Here is a 15951-nt window from a genome sequence, read left to right as displayed (position 1 = left end):
AGATAAATGGAGGCAGAAGATGTCTTTCAGTCATCAATGCACACATTCAGCGACACACAGGAGCTCTTTCAAGCTGGGCATCGTTTCATTCACAACACCTGTCCCATCAACCAGGAATCAGAATTAGAAATACTTTAATCATCCCAGAGCGACATTACTTTCATTTTTCATTTATCCATATGTAATAGAGTGACTATAGGACCAGTTTGATAAAGCACAATTTCATACTATATATAATTAGGGGATCCCCGCTCCATCTCACCATCAGTTTGGGGGTCCTTGGCCTGGAAAACATTGAAGACCTCTGGTTTAGAGCAAGAAAAAATGGGGAATTAAAGAAAAAAATGCTGCTATTAATATTTTAGGAATCAGCTTTTCTGAAAATGAAAGGAGACTCTTAAGGATGATGTCACTTTTTTCAAAAGCTCACTTTATTGTGTTTAGATTTAGCTGTTGTGTTCCTGTCCACTGTAGATAAGCAGCCACTTCAGGAGGATGTACACCTCGCCTAGCAGCTTGCAGCAGATCCTTCACAACAACATTATTGTGGTTCAAGCTTTAACTGTGCTTGGTCTCAACATCGGCATAAAGGTAAAGAACAAAAGTGACATACATTCAGTACTCTATGTGGTGTGTTAATCGGTTAAATCTATTTCACTGAAAAAAGACAAATCATCTCATCAGAGAAGCACAGGGTTACAGGTTTTATATTTAGCCAAAATTGGACTCAAACTTGTGTGTTTGACTGATGGATTCTGTTAGCCTACAGACCTGTGTGATGCCAACCCAGTGCAGATCCTGCTTCTGTGTGTTCACCTGTATGAGACCCTTTCTCACTACCTGCCATCAGAGACCCTCACTCTGACGGGAGCCCTGCATGGAGCATTCAGCAAGCAGGTATCACAGACACACATACTCGTTCTGTCATCGTAGTGAGGACCATGTGTTGACTCCCATTGACTTCAATTGATTTTCAGTCATTTTCAATCCATTCTATGCCCTAACACTAAAACTAATCTTAAACCTAACTATTACCAATGCATACCTATAATTTGTCTAATTTTCTTTCTTTGACCTGCAGCTGCACCTGAGAAACCCGTCCTCCAGGTCTGTAAGATACAAGGTCCTGCTTTTAGGAAAAGACGCTCCTTTCTTCTCTGTTCCTGGTGGATCGATGGTCACTATTCCAACAAAGTATGTCTGAAGCATGGCATAATCTGCATTAGAAACAGCTGAACAGAATTAAACATCCAATGTGATTTTAATGTATACATTTTACCACAGCTTCACATGTGAAACTCATTCAACTACAACTGCCTTGTGTAAAAATAGTCCAAACAAATGTTCCTTTTTAGATAATTAGCCCTGCATCAAACACGGGGCCCTGCTTCAATCATTTCTACTCAACTTCATATTTTTAATGTTACATAGACAAACTCTCTGTTTAACTGAGATTGTATGATAGACCAACACAAAGCAGTGCTTGACTTTGATATGGAAGAAAAATGTAAAAAAAAAAAAAAAAAAAAAAAAAATAATTCAAAAGTATTGCATGGGATTGTGTGCCCCTTACCCAGAGTCCCCTAAATTGATTACAGAGCAACCTTCTTTTTTATAAGTCATCTTTTTTTGTAAAGACAGTTAATAGACAGGTTGAAAATGTGCAAATGAAATGTATTTATACACCAACACATCATGATACCACCACCACTGTGTTTCACTATGGGATAGTAACACCATTGCTGTTTGTTTACATTTTCCACAAACATAAAGAGGCCACATAAATAAAGTGAAAGAAATGCCCTGGTGAGATGATATCAGAAAGGGAATATTTGTGAAATAGTTTGTGTTCTCAAAAAAGCTCAAATGAAGCATCAAATCTGACACACCATCCCAAATGTAAAAATCAAAATGAGATTGATGACAGGTCTACTCGGTAAAACTTGATCTTTTTAAAATTAATTACTGCAGGCCTATGGAGGACCAACTCTGCCATATTTAAAAATAAATAAAAGCTCAATAAATAAACAAGCATACAATTAATTGCCACCAAATATACAATAAACAAATAAATGTCGGTAGAAATTAAATTATACAGTTCTTTTAATTAGCTTCTTTATTTGCCTTTGCAATATTTACCTTATTTTTTATTTGTATATTTGTATAATCTTCAACTTTATTTTTTAATTACTTATATTTTTAAGTATTTATTTATGTGCATGTTATAATATTTTTGTCTGTTTTATTCTTCCTTTGTATTTTTTTACCCTAGTTATTTCTTCGCTGTTAGGACACCCCCCCCCCCCCCCCCTCGTCATTTGCAAACAACTAGGGTAAAAAAATACAAAGGAAGAATAAAACAGACAAAAGTATTAAAACATGCACATAAATAAATACTTAAAAATATAAGTAATAAAAAAATAAAGTTGAAGATTAAAAAGGACAAAAAAAATATATATTACAAAGGCAAATAAATAAAGAAGCTAATTAAAAGAGTTATATACATTTATGTCTCGCTGTATAATTTATTTTCTCCTTACATTTACTTGTTTGTTCTATTTTTGTTGGCAATTAATTGTATGCTTATATATTTATTGAGCATTTGTTTATTTCTGTATTTATTTATAAATATGGCAGAGTTGGTCCTCCATACAGGTCAACTTCTGGCAGACATTAAAAAATAAACTGCCTGTTTTAGGCAGGTCTGATCCTGTTAAATATTGCTTCATCTCCCTCAACTTTCTCAGTTCATTTTTCATTCCAATTTACGGCCAGATGCAGGTGCTGAGAGCACTGAATGCATGAACTGTTCCAGTAGTAATACCATCCGAGTCCCACCTGGAACCACTCAGAAACTATATAAGCTGACATCATCCAAGGCTGTCTTCCATGGTTTTTCTTTGTGTGCGGTCACCCTGCATTGCTTTAGCTTTTAAACTTTAGATGTATTACTGTTGTAGGATGCTCTTGCACCGGTTGGCTGGTGATGCTGTGGAGGTCTCCACTTTTGCACTATTTGCTGTTTGTTGGTGATGACTAAGACTTTGAAACCTTTTTTCCCCCCTATATATAATAAAATACTAAATTTTTCTGCTATTGCCTGTTTTTTTTTTTCAGGTCAAGCATTGAACTAACTGTCCAGGTCAGCTGCAGCTTCCTGCACCCAATGGAAGCAGTTCTCCTGCTCGTCCCCAGCTCTACTGCTGGCTTTCACTGCTCAGCTCTCGCTTTCAATCTTAAGACACGTGTCAGTCGAATCAAGCCAACAGTGAGTACAGCTCAACACAGATTTAAAAAGACTCTGATTGCATCTCTACCTGCTCACCACTGGTGTTAGCCAACATGGTTTCTGACTGAGTTTCCACTTCCACAGCATGTGGTTCACTGCTCTTCCCCATGTTATCAACTGAAAACGATAGAAGTGCCAGTAACAAACACATTTAACAAAGAAGCTCATTTCAGGTCAGTAACGTCAGATTAAATTGTATGACAGTCTATTTAAAAGAAGGGATGCTAAGCTTAAATAGCGTAAATGGATATTTCTAAAAGATACACCAAAGAGTGGTGATAAGCAGAGGCACTCATTGGGGTGTTTTAAGGACAAGGAAACTGTCAATATGATATGACTGAACTTAAATGCATTTGCCTCATTTCATTTGTCTTTTGAGATGACAGCCCAAATATAATGAAGCCAATGATGGATTTTGCTTAACTTTAATCTACCAAATATTATCTTCAAGAACTCCTTGTTGATTACAGTATCATGATATACTTTGTTGCTGTAAACTGAATATAAATGATCATTTTTGCATCTTTTACAAGGTAAAACTAAATGGAGAAATAGGATTACAAATATGATCATGTATGAAATCATGTTTCTTTGGTCTTGTGTCTAGGGTGGTCCTCGTGGAGACTGCCTTCAACCCACTTGATCCTAAAAAGAGAGAAGACCTGCTCGCTCAACTAGACGTTTCTGCCAAGTAATATACACTGCTCAAACTAAACAGTACAGAAAAGTTAAACTATACCTCCTTCTACTCAGATATCTGAAATCACCTGACAGCCACATCTAGTATTCTCACCTCTAGTCAAGTCAGTGCTAGTTTTTGCAGTGAAGCATGGTTTGAAATAAAAAAGATTTTATAGAAGACTTTAGTTGACAGTGATGAGGTAGACGATCAGACATGATGTGATTGTAGATCCAGGAAGATTTAATGGTGAACAATAGCTGACTTTGAGCTGCTGAGACGAAGGGTTTTCTCTGAAGAACTTCACTTTGCTTTATCTGCATCAGTGATGATTGACTTGATTACTTTTCTCTGTCCTCATTTAGCAAGAAGAGTATGGCTTCTGAAATGATTGATGGAGAGGAGACAGAAGGTGGGTAATACCGCACAACATGAGAATTGTCCTGTGAAAAATAAAACATAAAATTTTACTTTACCTAAAATCCCTAGATATTTATGAACTGCATAAAATATTGTGATTTTATGTATTTTATGCAACTGATTAACACGTATTACATATTTATTAGCAGCTACACCAAAACGATGCCACATTTATGTCTGGAAAAGAAGCCCACATCATCAGCTGCCCACTACCATGCTTAACAGGTTATATAAGCTGGTTGGGCTGGTAGGCTATGATTTGAGTTTTTTTAAAAATGGTTCTCAGACATAAATTAGAAATAGAGAACCTAAATTCAATAGAAAAAAAAGCAAGGCAGAGGTTAGACCGTAACTCTTTGATCAAGCAGACAATTTTAGGGTGCTGCAAAGGTGGAAGGACTGGATGCTTACACCCGGTCTAAGGATTTGCTAATGGGGCCGTTGTTGCAGAAGAGCATTTGTAAGGTCAAATACTGATGCAGGATTAGAAGACCTGGTTCTTCCCCTTCAACTCTCTCATCAGTGTCTATTAGTCTTCCTTTCTGCACTAGTGTGCAGTCATTTTAGGAAAAGGCCATCCTGAACTGTTCCCTCAATGTCAGGAGAATTAAATTTCCCGAGCCCTCATGGTATTACTAAACTGTAGCAATGTCTTTTTAATGAAATAAGGGATTGATCCATGGAAAAATGGCTCCAAACTAAATCCTGTACCAAACTTTGACATCAGAATTAAGCAAATGATTCTCCCGGTATCTGAAAAACCCACAATCATCCATTGCATTTCAAAACAGACAGAGATCAAGCTTCATTTCTCCACTGTTGTTGAGTCTGTTGCTCTACAGAACTGAATCTGATCATTTATAAAGCTAAATAATTAAAGAGGGGGGCTTTCCTTTTGACCTTGACTATATTTTCCTCTTACAAATAGGGCTGGGTAAAAAAAAACGATTTAATCGATTTTGAATCGATTCCTTTACATTTTTGCAAAATCAATGTCTAGGAATGAGATCGATTAATTTTATAGTGACACGCATGACGTTCACATTCCAATGAGCAGGAAAGATGCACTCAAGATTACTTCAAGCTAGAAAGCTGCAAATATAGCCAATAGGTTGACTGAAGACATTAACAAATGGGGGCTGACCAGGAAACACCCTGAAGTTGTTACAGGCAACACTGCCTGTAAATATGGTTTGTGCAGGGAAGATAATGCAGCTCATGCATGTCTGCTGTGTCACGTCTGCCTGCTCGAGTGAGGCTTCACTTTTTAACTTTTCACAAACAAGTTTGCACTTTTGAAACAGTTTTGTTCACATCTCATGTTTAAACTGTCTGATTAACAAGTTTGCACTTTGTGTTTAATGTTACAGGAAAAAACAAAATACAAGAGTATTTTGAAACACAGTTGAACTTCTTTCATTATTGTAAAAACAGATCGAATCAAAATGAATCGATTTAGAACCGTATGAATCAAAATCAAATCGATTCAGGACTTTGGCAAAAATACCCAGCCCTACTTACAAATGAAGCTGTTTCTGCATCAGGTATTATATTGAACCCTCTCATTTTGAAACTTTCTGATAGAACACAGCATTTACAAAGTTAAACTACATCATTTATATGAATCAGGGCTCAATGTTAACCATTGCCCGATCGCCTGTGGCAAGTAGTTTTTATTGTCGGGAGAGTATAAATTTCATTGCATTTGCCCACCGGGCAATGATCGCAAAAAAATTATTTATCACTCAAAATTACTTTAAAATCACCAGCTGAAAACGACCCAGCCGGCGCCATTTTTGTTGTTTTGTACACATTCTCGTGTGATTTGAAAAAGCTGCGAGATTTTCCGCCAGATGGTGTGATTTTTGTCAACCTAGCGGTAATTTAGATGTAGTTACCAAAACGACAAACAAGCTAGAAAGCGCTATCATATGGCAGTCTTCTGTACAGTGATGGAGGTCATACATTAAAAAAATTTCATACATTTTTTTTCTCTCAGACATTGGAGCGGTGCATTTAAATGTTATAGAGCTAAACATGTTAAATTGGTGACCTGTTATGTTATTATTGTCTTGTTGCTGCATTTATTTTGTCAGGGAAAACTAATCCTGAGTCAGTTAAAAGTCAGGGAATTCTGAAATTATGTAATACTGTGGAAACCCTGTATAAAATAACTGTATAATGATTCTCTAGAAAGGTCACATTATAATAATAGTATTATCTTGTATAAACATGCCGTGACTCTAAAATAAGTTATTCATTTGTGACATTGACTTCTATCTTGTGATTTATCTTAAGTTTTTAACCTGTCAAGTTTTTTTTTTTTTAGATTTTTAACATTACAATTTATATTTTTCCAAGCACACAACAGTTTAAAGCAAAGTTTAGTTTGAAAAAAATGTGCAGGAAGGATTAAAAAGCATTCTAACACGGTAATGTAGGCTTGAGTTCATTATCTGAGGCATGCATATACACACCAGGAACCTGTAAACTTAAAAAATACTGAATTATTATTATCATATATACAAAAATGAATATTAGGAACTATATTTATCAAACATTATACTGGGCAAGTAAAAATTGTTTCTGGGCAAATGAAATGTGAAAGTCACTTGCCCAAAGGGCAAGTGGTAAAAATCTTTAAGGTCAACCCCTGTGAATTATTCTTTTTTACTTTTTTCACCTAAAAATAATTGAGTTTATTCTTTAGTTTTCACATTCTATGTATAAAATTCCGTGTTACTTATATATTACAGGGTTCCTTTGTGGTGTTAATTCCTCTCTGCTGGTCTGCACAGATGGTGAAGCCAGCGAGTTCCTGAGTACAGAGAAGAGTGTTTTTCTGCAGCCAAACCAGCCACATAGTCTGAGCATCCTCTACCTGCCCTTCTATACTGGAACCAAATACTGCTCTGTGCTACTGCTTAGTCCTCAGGTCTGGCTTTGCTATTTACCAGATTTTTCTGACTATAAGTCACACTTTTTTTTTTCTCGACGTGTTTTAGCTGAGGGTGTAACCTATATTCCTGAGCAACTTAAGAATGTCAAATAAATGAGTAGAGTTCATAATCAATATAGTGGCAGATGCAACTTCTGCTGTAGAAAATACAGGGTTTTTTTTTCAATGCAAAATTGTTTTTTAATTTGTAAAGTAAACATAGGAAGGTAAAGAACCAAATGTGGATTTTAAAAATCAGTTTATATGTTTCCATTTGTGTGAAATATCATAATGTCCTCTTTAGATTGGAGATATGATGTTTGTAGTGAAGGCTACATCAGAAATACCGCGTCCTTCCCCTCGTCCTGCAAGTTCAACTCCTGGGCACTCTGGTAAGAATCCCGATTCGGCGTGGATCTTTGCGGAGCTTAGTGCCAAAATGAACATTTCAGGCTTTTACGGTAGCTGTAATGCTCTTTGCTGCTGAAATAGATGGGTGCGCCTTACGCCTTCAGTGTAAGGTCGGAGAAGTGTGTGAGGCGGTGCTCCAGGTGCCCTTGGTGAACGTGTTTTTGGAGGAAGCTTTAGCTGCCTGGGCTCAGCGCTGCATGAGCACAAGCGAGCACAGGAGGCGGCTTCTGATGCGCTCTTTGCACAGCAGCACAGTGAGGGCGGCCACAGCCACACAGAAGCTCCTCCAACAGTCGGTACAAATACATATACACTGGAAAAAAATCCTGCTGCAGGCTGCTTATGTCACAAATATTTGATTTCTTCTTTTTTTTCCTCCTCTTTGTTTCAGCTCATGAGAAGCGTTAATTACAACGAAGTGATCAAATACGAGGTGGACGTTTCTATGCCGCAGTACTTCAGCCTTCCCCAGACTGTTAGCATACCTATTAAAGAAGATGCACGTGTACCATGGGAAACTTCAGCAGGTATATACACAGATCTAAAATAAAGAAAATTTAAAACAACTTATTCCTTTATTGAAAAACTAAACAGTAGGAAGAAAGCTTCTGTCAGTTTTCAAACATGGAGGTGATTATGGAGGATCAGGGCCAAAGAAATTCTGATGCTGTCATTGTGACGATGTAGGGGTGGTTGAGGAGCATATATCTTGAGCCAAGAACTAAACCCCCCATTATAATTAGAGAAGCTCTGTGTCATGATTTTCTTTAGGGATCTGACCCACATGCAGTAAACCACTCAGACAACCAGGGTAAAAGTTTTAACAGGTTTATTGATAAGATCAGCGGGCGTTGGATTCAGGAAACTCAGTGTACTGGTGAACTGGAACTGGAAGAGGGAAGGGAAGTGTAAGTGGTTAGTTCACGATCCTTGGGAACTTAGAACGATGACTTGGAGAGACAGAGAAAACGGAACTCACGATAGTGAAGAAAACTTTCTTCCAAGAATCCAGTCGGACTTTAACAGAACTTGTGGAGGTTAATCCCCTGCTCAGTGTGAGACTCAAACAATCCTTCCAGGGGGAGAAGGCCAAACATCCAGCTTGCAGGTTGACTTCCTGCCAAAAAGGCAAAGACAAAAAAACAAGGTTAGGCTCAGTAAAAACAAAGACTCAGTTAGACTCAGCAAAACTCAACTTGGCTAGAGTACCCAAAACTGGCAAACACTCTGGCGCCGAGGTAGTGACAGTCCATGGCTCAAATAGTCCTCAGTCAACCAGCCGCAGGTGTGTGAGAGGACCAACGAGAACAGGGCACCACCTGGTGGTGGAGGGAGAGAAAGACACAAAAAAACAACCCACAAAAACTGGATTCCTAACACTCTGATTGTAACCGTTCATGCCGTTTAGGGGTGTTTACACCAAAATGTATTATTTAATTAGCTGTTCCAGCACTCTAATAGACACCATATGAAATGCTAGAGAGGTGGCGACCCAGGCACAATAATGCAAGTATAGAGCTAAGATATGGTTAGCCTCTGAGCTAAGGAAAATATTCTGGTTCTATATTCATATTCATGCTTAAGTGTTAGGTTTCTGCATTGTTGTTTTTCTATTACTCTACTGTTATTATTTAGCTAATTAGGTTGTAGTGTCAGTTTTCCAATTACGGTAGTTTGAACTGAAGGAGGGCTTATTGAAAAGGAACTGTAGTCAGAATCAGACAAACTTTAATTATCCCAGAGGGAAATTACAGAATCATATGCTTTACTGAATATTTGTATAATTGCAATATGTAGATAAATGCAAATTTTAGAGTGATAATTTGTCGTTCTTTTTGTTTTATTTTTAGTAAGACAATTTGCAGATTCACTTGAATCAAACTGCTTTTCTGATTATTCATCGTTTCCTCTTTGAAATGTCTGTAGACTGTGGCTGTGTGGACGTCCCACTGCACTTCCAGGCACACTCAGCGGGGCGGTTTACCTGCAGAGTGCTGCTAACATCCTGTTTTGACATCAGAGTGTACCAGCTGGAGGCGATCGTCACTCAGCAAGTATTTATTAGCTGATTTAAGGAACGCAAGAAACGAATTCTTGTCATTTCAATTGATTCAATCTGAATCTGATTTATGGTATTATAGGATGAACCACTCCATGGGATTACACATCCCCAGCTCTCCGAACAGTGAAACATCAAAAATCAGAAAGGAAATGAACTTCAAATCCTAAATAAATTCTAGTGTTTATGACACTGCTTATGCCTGATTTATTGTTCTAATTCCATATTAGTCAAATTAGTAGATATTTTCTCTGCAGCTTTATTGATAAAAGTGTAAAAGTATTCAAATCTCCATATTTTTTTTATTAATATCTTATCTGTAGAAATTTTTAATAAATATGTATTATTTTCCTTTCACCTTATAATTATTCTTTATGTTGTCAGTCACATAAAACATAAAAAGTTTGCTTTTGTAATGAGAAAAAATGTAGATACATTCAAGGGGTTTGAGCTTCTGTGCAAGTACTTGATGCTAGATTGCTATAAATAAGTTTAACATAGGAACGATGTTATTATATTGAAAATGGTGACAGTAAAGTATTTTAAACACCATAACTAGAACGGCTTAATTCAGAAAATAGACAAACGGAATCGACCCCTGAGGAACAAACAACAAATCACGTTCCTTGTATTTGCTCCAGCTCTGTGAAGCGTATCAGAACTGTGTAAGGGAAGATTATAAACCCAGATGTTTTAAATGTTCACACAGAAGATAAAGAGTCCTACGCCTTCTCCTTTCTTCCCATTACATTGTCAGAATAACCCTTCATAGTTTATTTGTATTTTCTGCCCTACTTTTTCTCATTCACAAAACTGAACAGTTTAGAGTGCATGTCCACTCATTCACTTTATTGTTTGTTTTGCACTCAAAGATTTTAGAAATGTATGTCCGTTTCTAACATAACATTTATATTATTATATATAATACCATTGTTTGGTTTTTAAATGTACTCTTTTTATTGTTTCTCTTTTTTGAGTTATCTGCTTTCGGTTAGCTGACCTCTTCCTGTTTGGAAAAGAGGCGTGGCCTAGAAAGGCTTTGGCCCAGTAGGTACAAACCATTAACTTGTTTTTAACAGGTGATCAAGTCAGAATTAATGTATAGTTCTCTTCTCTTTATGGGACTTAGATTTTGTTTTTGCCAAATCATTCTAAGAAACCCTTCTCTGTTTTTGTGTTAGGTCATTATTGACTAAAGCTGTGTACACTTTATTGTTTTGTAATATGCTTTTTGAGCTGTGTAGTGGGAAAAAAGTATTAAACTTTTCATCCTAGTTAAATAAACGGAGATTGATGGATTTCACTCAGTCGGCACATTTATTCATGTCTTTGCAAAGAGAGAACAGTTCATCATACAGCCCTCATGCCCCAGCATTCTGCCCTGTTCTGCATGAGCAGCGTTCGTTCCCCCTTACTTACTACAATGGAAAATTAGTCAGAGTCAAAACAAATTACAGACACTTTGGTTAAACAGTAACATGTTATGAATAAACCCTCAGAAAGGATCTGGTTTGTTATGGGAAGAAGCTATGTCTGGTCTACAAACACCATCCCGCAGAGAATGGTGTGGCCTTGAAGGTGAAACAGACTGAGTGAAAACCTTTATAGTGAGTAAATAGGATAAATTAATATACAATTAATAGAAAAATGAAATTTTTCCGACAACAAGCAGTTATATTAAGCTGACCTCTTTTACAAAACAGTTAATAATTTGGAATGAAAAACTGAATCTAAGGACATGTTTCTGTCTTCTATGTCTTCGTTCCTTGGTCCCTCACAGTGCATTATTATCTATTAGAAGGTATCAAAGTCATTACAGAGATTAGAAACTGGTTTAAGAAAGCATGCTCTGCTACGAAAATCTCTGTACTCTGAACATTACATACCAAACCTTTTTATTCTCTTCAGGAGCCCATCTATAGACATAAGGACCCTTCAGAGGGGGGATGGGGGGGTGACAAGATTGAATTGGCTGGGGGCCAGATGTGTATTTCTGGAATACGGAAATAAGTTGTCCCAGTGCGTACAGGTTTGATTCCTGTAAAGGGTTACTACAGTTTGTTTACCACATGTTCAGAATATTCTGATTTGTTCCTGGAATAACTGACGTCTGTGGTGTTAAAAAAGTGTCATAACAAAGTGAGATAAGATCATTTACAAGACCTTCAGTTGAAAGATTAATCTCTGCTGCATCAGTGTTTGCTCTAAATAAGGGCTCTAAATAATTCAAATTTTGTCTCTTTAAACCCAACACTGGAAAAAATAGACCGATAAACAAATTATGACAATCTAAATGGCTTCTAAATATATAGATTATTACAATATGTCAGACCTGAACGATAAAATGGACGGTGAGGGATCCTATGTTTGCCTCAGTGAAACTGGGCTGAACTTTTTTTGTGTGATTTTTAGACCTGATTGTGGACTAAAATAAAATGTCAAAATGTTTAGGATTACTAATGCTTGCCTATGTTGCTGTTTAACTACAGAAAAGATTGGACTCTTAAATGTCTTAACTGCAAATCTGATTCCTTCTGACGTTATGGTCGACTCCTAGTGGTCTGGTGAGCTTTAGTTTTGTTTAGAGTTGACTGTTTTGATTTTACGTTTTGGTATTTACAGCATTTTGCTTTTGCCTCCGTCAACCTTTTGTAACCACAGCGTTTTTCTGTTGAATTTGTATCAAATTTCACCTGTTTTAGCAGCAGCTCATTGATGCTTGGTTCATTTTTGGTTAGATTTCGTTATAAATGCTTCAAAATAAATTGATAACCTTTTCCCCTAATGCTGTATCTGTCAGACCTGTTTTATCTGAACATCTTCTGTTAGTCAGCCAGAGGACGAAGAATGCAGAAAGGTGACCACTCCTCTCTTATCGCACCAACTTGTTTACATTTCAAGCAGACAAAGTTACTTTCTGTTTTGAAATATTTTTTTTTTAAAGGGATCCAGAACTAGTTGGAGATGTTGGTCTTAGTAGCATAGCTCTCCACCTGGGTTAGCATCTGCTAGCAGCAGCCATCCAAATATCAGTTTCATTGGGCAACTTTCCAATCTTCCTCTGTTTAGGCCTCCTGATCTCATAGAACTCTTGTGATTTTTTTACATTTTCATAATTTTTAACGTACTCCGGTTCAAACTGAAAAGGTATAATATTACTTAACAGAGCTAACGCTATAGATCTATCATACATAATTTACCCAGAATACATAGCAGGGTAAACCATATGGCGACGTATGTGTGAGAATATTTTATTTAAATCTATAGTAAACAGCGTCCAGTATTTTTACTAAATTGTATTTATATTAAAAATAAATATTTGTCCAATAAAGTCTTTAGGATCCCTTTAAAACACTGGCTGCCTTTTACCAGGTATCAGAGGTTAGTTTGATTTTTTATTTCTATGTACCTGCTCTCTGTTTTGCTTGTTTCATTCTAAATCTGGTTTATATTTCCTAGTTTATTATTATATTGTATAACTTGTATTTTATTATCATATGGGATGTGAAAAACACTTTGGTGAACTGAGTTGTATTTTGAAGTGTTTGTGAAATAAAGATGAACACATTTGATTTATTCCTGGATTCCAGTTACAACCTGAGCTGCTTTTAAATGTTTGGAGGTTTGAACAGCTTCTGCTCCCCCTGTTCTGCTTTCTCACTGGCCAATCCTCTGTATCTACAAAACCTAAAATCTGTATCCAGTATCTCCTCCTCCACTGAGGAGCTGATGATTGAGGAATCCCTTCTACCTCCATCACCTCCTGTGGACCATGAGAACAGTCAGACTGAGAACTGTTTTCTGTCTCATGATAAACAGCTCAGACTGCTTTAATATCTGCATATTTGCATTTAATACAGAGATGATGACCCACCTGAAGAGCTGCCAACACAGACATCCACCTGAACTGACAGGTCAGCCAAGGAGATCATTTATAATTACCATGGTAACATTGGAGGAGCTGCAGAGATCCACGGTTTACCTGAGTGAAGTTGGCCCCCCCACCTTCTTCAAATCAGACAAAATTAGTGTCAAACGTTTGTGCTACGTTTGTGCAGCAAAAATTTTCATTTGTGCTGCTATCGTTTTAAAGATATAAAGAAATGTTTCTAGAGGTCATCAAAGGTCACCCCACCAACCACGCCACCTTCTTCAAATGAGGCAAAATGGGTGTCAATTAACTCGGCTCCGTTTGTGCTGGTTTGTGCAGCAAAAATTTTCGATATTCATTTTCATTTACAGTTTAAAAGTATATATAATCATAGGTTAGCAACTTATAATTTATATAAAATTCATAGTTTCACAATGAACAAATGTTCACTGACCTTTGATGGCTTCTACAAGCAATTATTAATATTATTAAAATGATAGCAGTACAAAAAATGTAGATATTTTAAAATATGCACATTTTTTATATATTTATTTTAAATATTTTATATTTAAAATAAATGTAAAAATTTTATACAGCAAAAATTTTAATTTGTACTGCTATCATTTTAATGATAACATTTTGTAGAGGTCATCAAAGGTAAATTAACATCTGTTTTTGCTGCACAAACCAGCACAAACGTAGCACAAACGTTTAACACCAATTTAGTCTAATTTGAAGAAGGTGGGGGGGCTGGTTGACCTTTGATGACCTCTATAAACATCTCTTTATACCTATAAAATGATAGCGGCACAAACGCTAATTTTTGCAGCACAAATATAGCACAAATGTTTGACACCAATTTTGTCTTTTTTTGTTTGGGTTTGGGTTGATTCTGCAGGCAGGAGAGCTTCGCTCCACATATCAGGCCTTTATAGAAGAGAGCAGGGCGTCCTGTTTACATTGTGTCTGTAGCCATGTTGGGACAAAGCTAACATGAGGGAGAAGAAGGAGCTCTGCTGGAAGGAGACTAACATGAGAGCTTTTATCATAATGTTTCTTCAATAAAGAAAGGTGCCCTCTCTTTGGGCAGAATTTGAACTTCAGATTTGCATATATAGGAAACCAAACCCTACACATCAGAGCAGGGGTGCTCAAGTCCAGTCCTCAAGAGCTACTATCCTGCAACTTTTTGATGCAACCCATATTTGACACACCTGAATCAAATGAATGGCTCATTATCATTCCTCTGCTAAGTCAATTGAGGGGAATGAGCCTTTAGATTCAGGTGTGTTAGAGAAGAGATGCATCTAAAAGTTATCGGATGGTAGCACTTGAGGACCAGACTTCAGCACCTCTGCATTAGAGGCTTCTTCCTCGCCTCCTTTTAAAGCTCGTCTTGGAACCTTTTGTTTTGCATTCGACATCAGTGAAACTTCATTTTAGATGGTTTTACTGTGTTCAATGTTGTTCCTATTTAACATTTTCTTTTGATGTGTAGATTTTTTTGCTTGAGAAAGTTGGTATGTTGACAAGTTTTAAGTTTGACTTTTAATTAGACTTTTTTGTCATTTTGTATACACCTAGTGTATACAAAATGGCAATTACAGCTTCCAACCGAGAAATAAACATTACCATTTAACGTGCATCATGTAAACAGTAAAGGAGAAAAGGAAAACCAGTTTAAAATAATGGTGCAAATTCTGACCTTTTCCTCAGAATTCTGACTGTTTCCTCAGAATTCTGACTTTTTCCTCAAAATTCTGACTTTAATCTCAGAATTCTGACTTTAATCTCAGAATTCTGACTTTAATCTCAGAATTGACTAAGTTATAAATAGGTTAACTGATTTTTAAATTTGATTTCAGTTTAATATGGGGAAAAAAGTCAGAATTCTGAGATTAAAGTCAGAATTCTGAGAAAAAAGTCAGAATTCTTTTTTCTCAGAATTCTGACTTTTTTCCCATATTAAACTGAAATAAAATTTAAAAATCAGTTAACTTATTTATTATTTTTTCAATGGCCCTAATCCTCTTATGTAAATATCCATAAAGAACAATCAGATAAACTCAATAGAAATAAATGTTTTCAGTCTGCTATGAGTTTGTCCAGTGTTTGGCTTTTTGAGATATTAATAATAATCTCACAAATATGAACTAATTTAAACCAGGGGCGTTGCTAGGCACAAAGCTTTACTGGGGCACTGGCCCCCTAGTGCATATGCCCCTCCTTCCATACATAAATACAGACAAGCACACTGCCCCACCCTGATACATTCCTACCAAAA

At 36.6% G+C, this 15951-nt stretch overlaps 1 protein-coding gene across 1 annotated transcript in view; it reads left to right on the top strand.

Moving 5' to 3' along the window:
* Positions 1 to 10084, top strand: part of LOC119794422 (cilia- and flagella-associated protein 47-like) — a 31229-nt gene extending 21145 nt beyond the window's left edge. The window contains 13 exon segments of the mRNA XM_038301976.1: positions 475 to 591; positions 763 to 897; positions 1082 to 1194; positions 3118 to 3268; positions 3374 to 3462; positions 3897 to 4016; positions 4334 to 4380; positions 7187 to 7323; positions 7631 to 7718; positions 7819 to 8033; positions 8129 to 8264; positions 9664 to 9791; positions 9879 to 10084. Coding sequence (XP_038157904.1) covers positions 475 to 591; positions 763 to 897; positions 1082 to 1194; positions 3118 to 3268; positions 3374 to 3462; positions 3897 to 4016; positions 4334 to 4380; positions 7187 to 7323; positions 7631 to 7718; positions 7819 to 8033; positions 8129 to 8264; positions 9664 to 9791; positions 9879 to 9926 — 1524 coding nt within the window. The 3' untranslated portion in view covers positions 9927 to 10084.
* The last annotated feature ends 5867 nt before the right edge of the window (positions 10085 to 15951 follow it).

This window comes from Cyprinodon tularosa, unplaced genomic scaffold (genome assembly GCF_016077235.1).
Source record: "Cyprinodon tularosa strain WSP-4 unplaced genomic scaffold, ASM1607723v1 ctg48, whole genome shotgun sequence".
Lineage (NCBI taxonomy): Eukaryota > Metazoa > Chordata > Actinopteri > Cyprinodontiformes > Cyprinodontidae > Cyprinodon > Cyprinodon tularosa.
The sequence above is the reverse complement of the archived record's forward strand: the minus strand, read 5'-3'. Positions and strand labels throughout refer to the sequence as shown.